Raw genomic sequence first — 12,600 nt, 5'->3', positions numbered from 1 at the left:
GGTATACAGTGTGGGTTAAATTGGATGCATGACAAGTGAAGTGAAGTGAAGTTATGGAGGAAGCGGGGAACAGGTGAGCGGCCGCGGCCGGGAGCAGTAAATTGGAGGGCGCCAAAGCTTGCCGGCTCGCCGATCCAATCCAAAACTTATCTAACTAGAGAGCGGAGATCGTAATTCGTACATATATACGTGCATTGGCGATCTCGGGCGGTGGTCGATCCATCTGTCTCTTCTTTTTGCTCCAACTACAGAGAGCTTCAAATGCATGCATGCACGATCAATCGCGCGTACAGGACTTGTCAAGCTGACGCGTGTACGTGGTTTCGATCATGCACCAACCTAGCTACCACCGCTTGTCCGCTTGGGGTAAATTAATACAGGGCGGCTAGCTAGCTTCCTCTGTGTGCAGATCTAGAAGAAGACGGTGATTTGTCAGACCATGCGGGTTGATCCCCCTAGCTTGTACTGTACCGATCTACCAGGGGCTCAGGGCAGGGCAGCACGGGAGAGCCGTGCCGCCTGCAAGTAGAGTAGGTCAGAAAGTACGCACAACATAAACTAGTCTCTGCAAATCAATGCTCCGTCTCGCACTTCGCTTGACTTATTTACACCATCTTCCATCGGTTCACATCACACGTGTTGGTGTCTCCGTATGTTTTATCCACGTGTGGACTATTTCTTCAGTTATCTTCCAAAGTGTCACGGCGACCTACCTGGACCGGGCCTTGCAAGTGAAGACAAGGACAGAGGCTCACAAGATGCTGCGCGAGGCCCATCGCTCCGAAGCCCAACTTATCCAGCCGTCGTCTTCTATACATCAGATGGCTTGTGAACGAGGAAGGGCAACTAGCTAATTACTGTCTTGTAACCGCTTGCGGGCACTTTTCTTTTTTGAAACTAAGCAGGCATTTTATTCATTAGCGATGACAGTTACATCTGAGATTAGCAAGGAAGAGATACATGGAGGTGTCCGCGCTCAATTCGCACAAAGCAATCATCAATCGTTGAATCGCAAATAGTACAGACAAGGGTGTGACACCAAAACGCATGCCTTGGCCTTACAAAATCTGAAATTCAGCACTTCCTATTAATTAAGCCAACCAAAATGAGCCCGGACATTGCAAAACAACGCCAGTATACGAAACTTTGGGTTTATGAATCAGGATCGCATCGGACATGCATGTTTGCGATACATACAACCAACTCATGCCGGCCTAGATTAATCGTCATCCTCTAAATCATGGATCGATCTTCCATGTGGGGGATCGATCGATAAAACGAGTTACCTGAGCACCTGATGACATTGATAGCATTGTTTTCATGACCCTGATCGATCAGGTACCTAAGCTTGGCCCCTGAGGACCTGGACCTGGACGAATCGGTCGCCGGTGCCGACGACGTGGACCGGCCGGAAGACGCAGGCGTCGGCAACCCTGAGCCCGTTGTCCTTGGCGAACTCCGGCCACCCTCGCAAGATCATCCCGCCCTTGCCGGCCACCTTCACGCCCACCTCCCACCGCCGCCGCTCGCCGCCATTGCCGGCGTCGACGACGACGAGCTCGGCCGTGCGCGACGTGGTCCACCCGAGGCTCTCGCAGAAGCCCATGGTCACGTCCAGGCACTGCAGCTCGTACGGCGTCCCGATGCGCCGCCGGACCAGGAGCGTCTCGCCATTGTCCTCCTCCTCTGTTCTCGCTCTTCTTCTTCCTCCTCTTTCGCAGGACCCGCCGCCCGCCGTAGTGGCATTCGGCGAGCGCTTCCTCTTCCTCTTCGTCCCGGCCGGGCTCCGGCCACCGTTGTTATTATCATTGCCGGAGGACAGGGTGTCTTGGTGGCAGCGGCTGGCGGTGTCGTCGTCTTCGTCGACCTTGAGCTTCACGGGGGGAGTAACGATGGCGTCGAGGCTGCAGCCGGAGGCGTCGAAGGGGTCGACGGCGAAGTCGAGGGCGGCGAGGTGGTCGAACACCAGGAAGTTGCCGGCGGAGAGGCCGCAGCAGGAGACGAAGCCGCGCCACCCTTTCCCCGTGAAGCACACGCTGTTGCCGCCGCGGCGGTCGAGGTCGACGCGCCATGAGCGGCCCGCGGGGTCACGCAGCGTGGCCACGGCGATGCCCGGCGGGCAAGCCTCCAGCCCCGCCGCGAACTTGGGCGGCAGCCACTGCGATTCATTGATATGCAAAACAATCGATCAGTTGGACGATCAATCGACGCAGGATTGCAGATTGATTTGAGCGATCCTTGATCGATTAGGATTCAGGAATCGACGTACGTACCAGGCTGGATTCGAAGGTGCCGGGCAGGAGGACCTTGAAGAACTTCCGCCGGCGTACGGCGCCGCCGCCGCTGAGCGCTGCTGCTGCCATGTTTGCTTTGGCTGCTAACGACCGATTGATGGCTGGATGGGGTACAACTCCCTAAATCGTGGGTTAATTATCCCTAAATTTTCGCTCCACTACTTGCGCATGGTTTTCTGTTGCTAGTCAAGTAGTACTGTCACGATTTCAAGTCGACACAAGCTCCATCCGTAATTGTATCTGTTACGGTTCCTTTCCTTATAATTTTCCATCTTTCTTGCTACAACAACTGACTCTCCTTTTCTTTTCGTATACGGAGTACAGTTTAAAAACCTGCAAATATTTTGTACAGACTTATTCTTTCCTGGCAATTGGTTCAAAGACATTCAAGAGATTAATTTTGGCGTAGATTGAAATATTTTTTGCAACGAAGTTTGGGGTAAACCCATTGGGAAACGGCAGCCTAAATTCAGGAAATCTAGCAGCTAGCTCGCTCGAATTACAAAACACAAGAAGAAGAAAAATCTAGCCAAGAGCTAAGTTAAGAAGGAAAAAGAATCCCCTCCGCAAAATGCTCTCTGCCAGCCAGAGATGCATGCATGCGACCCTCTGCTGGTTCCTTGTCGTTGTTCTTGGCGAAATGAGATGAAATCAAATTCCTCCTGAATAATCAATCCTCTGTTCTTGGTGGTCGATCGATTACTGAAGATCGTTAACGCCGGAGGCAGAATAAATCGATCTATTTGCATAAAAAATCAATCAAAGCAAAGAAGAAAAAGATGGATTGCTCGATGACGAGCAGCGTGCTTTCGGCCAACTACAACACGATCCTGTTCGAGTTCGGGGTGACGCTGGTGTCGAGCAAGATCCTGTACGCGCTCCTCCGCAAGCTGTACCAGCCGCGCGTCTTCTCCGACCTCCTCCTCGGCATCCTTTTGGCGCAGTTCCGCATCCTCTCCGTCACCAACGCCATCAATCTCGTCTTCGCCAAGCTCGGCCCCTTCGTCTTCGCCCCCTACCTCTTCGCCCTCGGCGTCGAGATGGACCCCTTCGCGCTCCTCCTCGACGCCGCCGCCGTCGTCGCCTACGCCGGGATCCTCTCCACCGCCGCCCTCGCCGCGCTGCTCCACTCCGCCGTCGTCCTCCCCGTCACCGGCTTCGTCCACGAGAACTCCCTCCGGGCCTTCCTCGGCCTCGCCGCCGTGCTCGCCAACACGGCCTCGCCCGTGCTCACGCGGCTCGCCACGGACCTCAAGATCGCCAAGACAAACGTCGGCCGCCTGGCGGTCGGCGCCGGGGTGACCTCCGACATGGTCACCACGCTGCTCATCGCGCTGGGAAGCATGGTGTGGCGCGACGGCGACGCCGACGCCGTGACCTCGAGCGCCTACCTGGCGCAGCCGGTGCTGACGGGGGCGGCGTTGCTGGCCGTGGCCATGTCCGGGTTCGCGTCTCGGGCCATGGCGGAGTGGGTGGACGGGCGGAACCCGGAAGGCCGGCGGATGCGCGGCTTCGACCTGTCGCTCGTGGCGCTCGCCGCCGCCGCCATGTGCTGGGTCGTGTCGGCGCTGCGGCTGGACTTCAATATGGCGGCGTTCATGGTGGGGCTGGCGTTCCCCAGCGAAGGCCGGGTGTCGAGGCTGCTGGTGAGCAAGACCAACTTCGTGCTCAGCTCCTTCGTGCTGCCGCTCTACGTGGCGCACGTGTGCCTGTCGCTCCGGCAGACCACGGACGACATCGAGGCGGCCGGGATCGAACCGGACAGCCAGGTGTTCCGCATCTACGTCATGCAGCTGCCGTTCCCGTGGTGGAAGGTCTTGTTCGCCACGGCCATGGGCACGCTGGGCAAGCTCGCCGGCTGCGCGGGCGTCGGGCTGTTGAAAGGGCTCGGGTGGCTGGAGGCGCTGGCGCTGGGGATGCTGCTCAACGTCAAGGGCTACTTCCACATCTACTGCGCGCTGGCGGCGTTCGAGGCCGGGATCATCACGGACAAGGCCTTCATGGCGCTCATCTTCATGGTGGCGCTCAACGTGGCCGTCACGCCCGTGGTCGGCATGGGCATCGCGTCCTGGGCGCGCCGGACCGTGCAGTGGCGCCTCATGGGGCTGCAGCACCACGACCCGGCCACCGAGCTCCGCCTCGTGGTGGGGCTCCACGGCGCCCAGGACGTGCCGACGCTGGCGTTCCTGGTGGAGTCCCTGCGGAGCAACGGCGGCGGCGGCGGCGGGAGGTCCCTGGCGTGCTACGCCGTGGACATGGTGCAGCTGACGGACCAGACGGCGGCGGCCATCGTGAAGGGCGGCGGGTTCGACGGCGTGACGGTGGTGGACGAGGAGGTGTCGGAGATGCGCAAGCTCATCGGCGAGGCCCTGGACGCGTACATCAGCAGCGACGTCAAGGTGCGCCGGCTTCTGGCGCTGTCGTCGTTCCAGGACATGCACAGCGACATGTGCATCTGCGCCGAGGACGCCATGGCGGCGCTCATCCTGCTCCCCTTCCACAAGGCCCAATGCCTGGACGGCACCATGGACGCCGCGGGGCTCCACTACGGGTTCCGCCTGGTGAACCAGAAGGTGCTGCAGCTCGCGCCATGCTCCGTGGGGATCATGGTGGACCGCGGCCTCGGCCGGCTTCAACAGCAAAATCAACAACAGCAAAACCAGACGCCGGTGAATGTGATGGTGGTGTTCATCGGCGGCGCGGACGACAGGGAGGCGCTGACGCTGGCGGCGTTCGTCTGCAAGCACCCCGGGATCCGTCTGACGGCGCTGCGGATCGTGCAGAGCGCGGCGGCGCAGGCGAGGGCGAAGGCGAGGACGAGCCTGTTCGAGTCCAAGAGCCGGCGGAACATCCTGCACCTGCAGGCGGCGGCGTCGAACGAGGAGCTGCAGGCGCAGGCGGACGACAAGTTCTTCGCGGAGTTCTACCGGAAGCACGTGGCCGGGAACAAGGGCGGCGTGGGGTACCTGGAGAAGCACGTGGCGGACGGCGCCGAGCTCGTGTCGGTGCTCAGGGGGATGCAGGGGGACTACCGGCTCTTGGTCGTCGGCAAGGGGAGGGACCGGAACTCGGTGCTCACGGAAGGGCTGGACGAGTGGGCCGAGTGCCTCGAGCTCGGCCCAGTCGGCGACATCCTCGCCTCCTCCGACTTCTCCGCCACCGCCTCCGTCCTCATCGTCCAGCAGTACGACGCCAAGAAGCACTACAAGGTCATCGACGACGAGTTCATGCCCCTGTAAAATCTCGTCTCTCAGGCCCAGGACCAGTGTGTGCACGTACATTGTATTGTAAGATGGGCCTGGCCCAGGCCCAGTTACCTAGCTTGCTTAGTGGGAGTGGGCAGAACCGTCTTTTTGGCTCGTGAATTCCCCATTTCCTTGCTTGCCGTCTCTGCATTGCAATTGCATCCCCTTTCCTTTCTCTTCTTCTCTCCCGCAAATTACTCCTTTCTGCATCCCCCCGTTGCGTCGCGATCGCCGCCTTCCAGCCCCACCGCTACCCAGATCGATCGCCTTCCAGGGCGCTCTCGAGCCCACGGAGATTGATTATTTATTCACTGACTGGGCGCCGCCGCCGTGCATCAGTTCTGTTCATCGGCCGGAACGGGAGAAGAAGAAGAGGTGTTTGTGATGGGGCGGCTCTTCTTGATGAGCCTGGCGCCCACCGGCGCCATCTACTCCTGCAAGCACTGCCAGACCCACCTCGCCTACGCCCACCACATCGTCTCCAAGGTCCTTCCCCCATCTCCATTCCCGACATTTTTCTTTCTTTTTCTTCCCCCATCTCCTCCTTCCTGACTAACTTGTTTTCTTACCCCGTCAGATGTTCCGCTGCAAGCACGGCAAGGCCTACCTCTTCGACAAGGTGTAAGTAAACCACACTCTCCATCTTAATTTACTCCCAATCATCTGTTGTTGCTGCGCGGCTGTTTGTTCTCTGTTCACTGTACTGGCTACAAATGACGTCTGAATGAATGGTGCAGTGTCAATGTGAATGATGGGGAGAAGGATGACCGGATGATGACCACCGGCCTGCACACCGTCTGCGACATCTTCTGCGTCGGCTGCGGAGCCATCCTCGGATGGAAATATGTAAAACACAATTTGTTTGATTGTTCATCAGTAGCCAAAAGGTCCCATTGCTGCGCTCCTTAATTTAATTGCTCTGTTCATGGCCAATGCAGGTTTCTGCATTTGAGAAGAGCCAGAGGTACAAGGAGGGCAAGTTCATCCTTGAGAGGTGAGCCGCTCAATCAATCCATCAATCCTTATGTTCATGTGCTTTGTTATCTAGTCCAGATAAATAAAATCACTGACATCAATTTTAATCACCCTGTGGTGTGTGATTCTGACAGACTGAAACATGGTGCTGCCACCGTCTTATCATTGTTTACTTTTACCCTCCGCCCTTAAGTATACCTACAAAAATTAAACCAGCTAGCTGGTTACATGGATTTATCACAAGTTTTCCAAAATGTACACAAGTCAGAACTAGGCAGTCTAAGTAGCTAGCTAGTATTTTCCTTGAGAATCAAGCGTACTGAAATCGTTCATCGTGTTCTGTTGGGGCGCAGGTGCAAGATACACGGTGGCGGCCCTACCGATCGGATCCAGCTGTGGGCTGAGCATGATGCTCGGATTAGCGAGAGCGAGGATGATGATCAGGACACCATGTGACCCACAATGCAAGATTAATTAGGCTTGTTCGTCGCATGACAGGCATGACTGTAAATTATTACTGTTAGTCGTCTTTCCACCGGCAAGGTATTCTCCCGTGCAAGCTGCATTGTAGCTGCTACATGAGGAACCCTGCCTGTGCCTATCTATAGCACAATATGAATCGCCACAGTCGTCGTTCATGTACATATATGAATGTGTGTCCAAACAATAAAATCTCCATCCATTCCATATTTTCCATTGGTGGCTTTGCAATTACTCCCTCTGTTTCATAATTCTTGTCGAAATCTTACATTTATCTAGACTTTTTTAGGAATAGGTACATCCATTTTTGAGCAAATTTTGAGACAAGAATTTTTGGCAAATTTGAGAGAAACGGAGGGAGTAGCTGTCAATCGCGCCTCGCCTCTTCTTCAGTTTCGTCAGTGTCCACCGTCGATGTCATGGCTTCAGATGCCTCGTGACATGTGAATGTTATGCTAAGCTAGCCTAGTTGTAGATAAGTACATTCATCAGGTCCCCTTGCTGAGCACATCATTTTTCCCTGTGTGAACGAAGCAAAATCAAATAAAAAATTGTAATGATTTCTTCACTAAAAAAATCAGGTTAATTACTGCGTTTGTGCAATTCCGATAAGCCGATGCAAAATAAATTTCTTGGATGAAATCATAAAAAAAATGTCAGCTGAGAACCGCAGAGCTGAACATTAACAAAGTCAACACGAGCGTACGTACCTTGGCCAATCCTTTGAAGTAGCCATCTTGCATGCATGCATGGGTTGACTACTTTGACTAGAGCCAAACTAACTTCACGAACTGAATGCTAATAATCCTACGTATATAGCTGCACCTAATTAAGCACATGCATGGCATGCATGCATGCAAGTCCTTAATCAAGGGGGACGAGCAGAGGTCTCCTGAGGCGACGGAGAGCCGCATAGGCACATGGACGGACAAGCCGAGTCGCCCACCGACATCGCCGGAGGTTTGTTCCTCCAGCCAATGCCTATATAATTAAACACCCAGGACACAAGACACAAGACACCCGATCCTTTTCCAAGATGGCCGCCTCCTCCTCTCAGGTGATGCTTGCCATGGCGCTCCTGGCGGCGCTCCTGAGCCTCGCCCACGGCATCCCCAAGGTGCCCCCAGGCCCCAACATCACGGCCACCTACAACGGCAAATGGCTGGACGCCAAGAGCACATGGTACGGCAGGCCCGAAGGCGCCGGGCCCAAGGACAACGGCGGCGCCTGCGGCTACAAGGACGTCGACAAGCCGCCCTTCAACGGCATGACATCCTGCGGCAACACGCCCATCTTCCGGGACGGGCGCGGCTGCGGCTCCTGCTTCGAGATCAAGTGCGACAAGCCGGCCGAGTTCTGCTCCGGGCAGCCCGTCCTCGTCCACATCACCGACGACAACGAGGAGCCCATCGCCGCATACCACTTCGACCTCTCCGGCAAGGCCTTCGGGTCCATGGCCAAGAAGGGGCAGGAGCAGAAGCTGCGTGGCTGTGGAGAAGTGGAGATCCAGTTCCGGAGGGTGAAATGCTACTACCCGCTGGGCACCAAGGTGACCTACCATGTCGAGAAGGGGTCTAACCCGAATTACCTGGCGTTGTTGGTCAAGTTTGTCGGTGGAGATGGGGATGTGGTGGCCGTGGAAGTCCAGGAGAAGGGCAAGTATAACTGGATCCCGCTCAAGGAGTCATGGGGCGCCGTCTGGAGGATTGATACCGCGAAGCCGCTCAAGGGGCCGCTTAGCGTGAGGTACACTACTGATGGCGGCACCAAGGCAGTCTCACCGGATGTCATCCCTGAGAAGTGGAAGCCCGACACCATGTATGTCGCCAAGTACTGATTCCATTCCGTGCATTGCCTCCCTGCCGCGGCCGGCTACGTATGTGCTTCTTCAGGCCAAGGCCAGCAGCTTCTGAGCTTCTGCTTGCTGCATGGTGAGAATAATTTGTCAAGAGGCATATGTGAGGTGTATGCACAAGTAATTTGATTTGCTTATAGGAGGCAAACCAGCGTGTACGTGGTTTGCTCTCCCCCCACGCCTTACTCTCTCCACCGCCTTGTTTATGTATATGTATCCAAATTGAAATTTATTGTTTAAGCATGGTTATTAATTATTTCATGTCTGTTGTTTGAAATGCAAGCAAGAATTTTGCACGAAACAACGAAAAAAGTAATATAAATACAAAACAACATACATGATGTCTTCCAAACAGGGCTTGAATGGACCAAAGTTCTCTAGCCCCGTGGTTAGAGAAGCAACCACCTTTAACTTCGAGAAACAAAGCAGCCAGTTTTACCTTTGCACATGGGCGGAGCCAGCCGATCTGTGAAGTCAGGTAAGGGCGGCTCCGACGGCAGGGGGGGATCCATTTCGGCAGCCGTCCGCTTTTCTGTCCGCGGCGATCCATTTCCAACCCAAATTTGGATTGGGTTTGGGTCTTGCCAGACAGCACGTTTGCACCACACTTCTCCGTCGTCCTCCCTTGACCCGCATGTTTGTGACCAATAAACGGACCAAATAGGTGACTGCATTGGGGACACCGGCCATGGGCGGAGCCGCCGTGCGGGCACCTAGGGCACGTGCCCGGGCTCACCGGCGCCAGCCTTCGGAGCTCTGACGAGCAGCTATGGCGGATCGGCCGTCTCCAGATCGGGAGTGCCCCTGAGAACAAAGCCACGATCTGTTTCTTCTGGGCCAAAACGTTATTTCCTTCCCTCCCTCCGAACGGGCCTCTTGGCCTCTTGGTTTTTCTAGGCCGTGTCTAGCCTGGGCTTGGCCTGGTCGGTCTCCACTCAGCCCAAGTGTCGATCGATCTGCCCCAGCTTCGTCTCCCTGACTCCTCGATCGATCAGTTCTGCTGCGTCTCTTCGTCTGGACGAGAAAAAGCTTCATCTCCCTGACTCCTCGCTAGGGCTTCTTCTGCCAAAACCCCAATGCCCAAATCAAAAATCCCCACACCACTCTGCTAGCTAGGGAAGTAAGTACCTACAGGAATCGGGCTCCGGCAAGCCACGAGGGCAGATGGCGGGTGGCTCAGGCCGGGCAGCACCTAAGGTGGGCGGCGGCAGGGATTGCATACGCCCACGCGGAAATGGGAATTCCGGTGGGACTTCAACTTCGGAAGCGAGCAGCAGCCAGCCAAGAGGAGGCGTTAGACAACTTGGTTTGCTAATTTTCACCTTCCCTCTTCTAATATGAGTGATTGACAGATTGAGAGTTTGAGACATTGAGATTGACAGTCGACAGTAGCTTGTTCATATTTTTGTTGGCTTGAATGGTTTATCTCAAATTAGGATATTTTTTTCCAGAATTGGGACAATGTTCAACCCGGATGAAATTGAATCCGATCCCGCTCTTCGGAGACAAATAGAAGTCAAGACCGAGTAACAAGAGCTTACCTTTTGAAAGGTCCAACCCAACCAAATCTGCCGCATTAAGACAAGGGCATTTTCTAAAACTTGGTATAAGAAGTATGATTGGATAAAATATAGCAAGGATCGCAATGCTGCATTTTGTTTCTATTGCTTTCTTTTTAAGCAGCCAGGAAGCAATGAGCACTTTGGTTATGATGTCTTCAACAAAAAAGGATTTAAGGATTGGAAGCATGCTTATAAGGCATTGCCCGGTCATGTTGGTGGTGTAGGTAGTGCACACAACAAGGCAAGGCTGCATTGTGATGATTTTTGTAATCAAAATCAAAGTGTGTCTACTAACCTTGCTAGGGCAACCGAAGAATCCAAACAACTATATAAAATCCGTTTGCATTCTTCTCTTGGGTGTGCAAGGTATCTAATTTCTCAAGGCTTGTCTTTTCGTGGCCATGATGAATCTTCCACTTCATTGAACAAGGGTAACTTTCTTGAGATGATTGATTGGCACAAAATCAATGATGAGAAAGTGAGAGATGCTTTTGACCGTGCCGGAAGGAATTGCAGGATGCTATCTCCAGAAATTCAAAAGGATCTTTCAAAGTGTTGCGCACAAGAGGTCACCGAAGTGATCATGAGAGAGATTGGTGATAGAAAATTGTCCGTGCTTATTGACGAGTCACATGATATATCGTTGAAAGAGCAAATGGCAGTAATGTTGAGGTTAGTACTTAGTAGCAGTTCATTATTCTATATACCAATTGTTGCATGGTTGTTTCATATTTTTTTAAACCTTATTGGAATTGTGGTTGTAGGTATGTGAGCAGCAAAGGAAAGGTCGTGGAGCGGTTTCTTTCTCTCTATCATGTCAAAGAAACTACATCAATGGCACTAAAGGAAGCTCTTGATGCCATACTTGACCATTACAACTTTACCATACATAGGCTTCGGGGGCAAGGATATGATGTGGCTTCAAATATGAGAGGTGAATTTAATGGTTTGCAAAGAAAGATTATTGATGAAAACCCTTATGCTTTATACGTCCATTGCTTTGCCCACCATTTGCAATTGGTAGTTGTCTCGGTTGCTAGCTGCTGCTCATCCATTCATGATTTGTTTGAGTATGTCTCTTTGATTGTGACCACAACAAGTGCATCTTGCAAGAGGAGGGATATATTGACAGAGCAAACTCATCAAAATATTTTAGATGAGCTCGAGAAAGGTGAGATATTTAGTGGAAGGGGTTTGAATCAACAATCAAATCTAGTTAGACACGGGGATACTAGATGGGGTTCACATTATACAACTTTGCTTTGGTTGAGTCAAATGTGGAAATTGGTAATATTTTGTCAAGCCAAAGGTATTCCGGTTCCCAATATGGAAGAAAGAATACCGGTTCGGGGTCGTTCGAGGCTTGATGGGATGACTTACACTAATCTTCATTTTTATCGAGTTGAGATCTTTTATGTTGCCATTGATAAGATATGCACGGAGATGAATCATCGCTTTAATGAAGAATCTTCGGAGATAATAGTGAGCTTCTCATGCCTTACTCCAAAGAATTCCTTCTCTATGTTTGATGTTGACAAGCTTGCTAGCCTAGCTGAAATTTACCATGCTGATTTCTCTAATGATGATCGTGCAATTATTAGAGATCAACTTGAGACTTACATTCTTCATGTAAGAAGGCATGCTGCATTCTCTTCATTGACTGATCTTGAAAGTTTGGCTATAAAGATGGTAGAAACCGAGAAGCATTTGGTTTTTCCATTGGTCTACAAACTGATTGAGTTGGCTTTATTATTGCCGGTGTCAACGGCATCGGTTGAAAGGGCTTTCTCGGCTATGAAGATTATCAAGTTTAAGTTGCGCAACAAGATGGCTAATGAGTGGTTCAATGATTTGATGATATGTTACCTTATCGTTAAGCGGTTTCAAGCCATGAGATTTCGTAGAGGACTTTTGCCAAGGCCTCATTAGCATCTCATGGGTAAGTTTTATTTTATTAATTCCAATGTATTTAATACTTCATATTTGGATACTATGATTTACTAATCCTTTTTTTTCTCTAGATTCTCTCATGGCCTCGTTGATGTGCGGTTGATTTTGGACTTTTGTTGTCGACTTGGAAGTTGATGGTGGATTGTTAGCTAGCGGCTTGTTTGTTATCACATTTTGCGTTTCTGACTATTAATATGATCTAATTGGCACTGTCGTGAAATTTTCTTTGTCAAAATGTC

General features: G+C 52.6%; 4 protein-coding genes across 4 annotated transcripts; 3 read left to right on the top strand and 1 right to left on the bottom strand.

Annotated features, from left to right (window-relative positions):
• Nucleotides 1-486: 486 nt before the first annotated feature.
• LOC104584824 (B3 domain-containing protein At3g18960) lies at nt 487-2,363 on the bottom strand. The gene is made up of 3 exons (XM_014902233.1): nt 2,274-2,363; nt 1,736-2,158; nt 487-519 (listed from the first exon to the last, which is right to left on the bottom strand). Exons 1-3 carry the CDS (start codon nt 2,361-2,363, stop codon nt 487-489), a joined length of 546 nt encoding a protein of 181 aa, XP_014757719.1.
• A 710-nt stretch (nt 2,364-3,073) lies between these two features.
• Nucleotides 3,074-5,533, top strand: LOC100834547 (cation/H(+) antiporter 28). Its single transcript, XM_003577478.4, has one exon. The coding sequence runs from the start codon at nt 3,074-3,076 to the stop codon at nt 5,531-5,533; it is 2,460 nt and encodes an 819-aa protein (XP_003577526.1).
• Nucleotides 5,534-5,668: 135 nt separating this feature from the next.
• LOC100839643 (protein yippee-like) lies at nt 5,669-7,210 on the top strand. Its single transcript, XM_003577581.4, has 5 exons — nt 5,669-6,025; nt 6,117-6,160; nt 6,277-6,385; nt 6,478-6,533; nt 6,868-7,210. Exons 1-5 carry the CDS (start codon nt 5,924-5,926, stop codon nt 6,968-6,970), a joined length of 414 nt encoding a protein of 137 aa, XP_003577629.1. The 5' UTR covers nt 5,669-5,923; the 3' UTR covers nt 6,971-7,210.
• An 805-nt stretch (nt 7,211-8,015) lies between these two features.
• LOC100823920 (pollen allergen Phl p 1) lies at nt 8,016-9,110 on the top strand. The gene has a single exon (XM_003577529.3). It carries the CDS (start codon nt 8,031-8,033, stop codon nt 8,829-8,831), a length of 801 nt encoding a protein of 266 aa, XP_003577577.1. The 5' UTR covers nt 8,016-8,030; the 3' UTR covers nt 8,832-9,110.
• The last annotated feature ends 3,490 nt before the right edge of the window (nt 9,111-12,600 follow it).

This window comes from Brachypodium distachyon, chromosome 4 (genome assembly GCF_000005505.3).
Source record: "Brachypodium distachyon strain Bd21 chromosome 4, Brachypodium_distachyon_v3.0, whole genome shotgun sequence".
Classification (NCBI taxonomy): Eukaryota; Viridiplantae; Streptophyta; class Magnoliopsida; order Poales; family Poaceae; genus Brachypodium; species Brachypodium distachyon.
The sequence above is the reverse complement of the archived record's forward strand: the minus strand, read 5'-3'. Positions and strand labels throughout refer to the sequence as shown.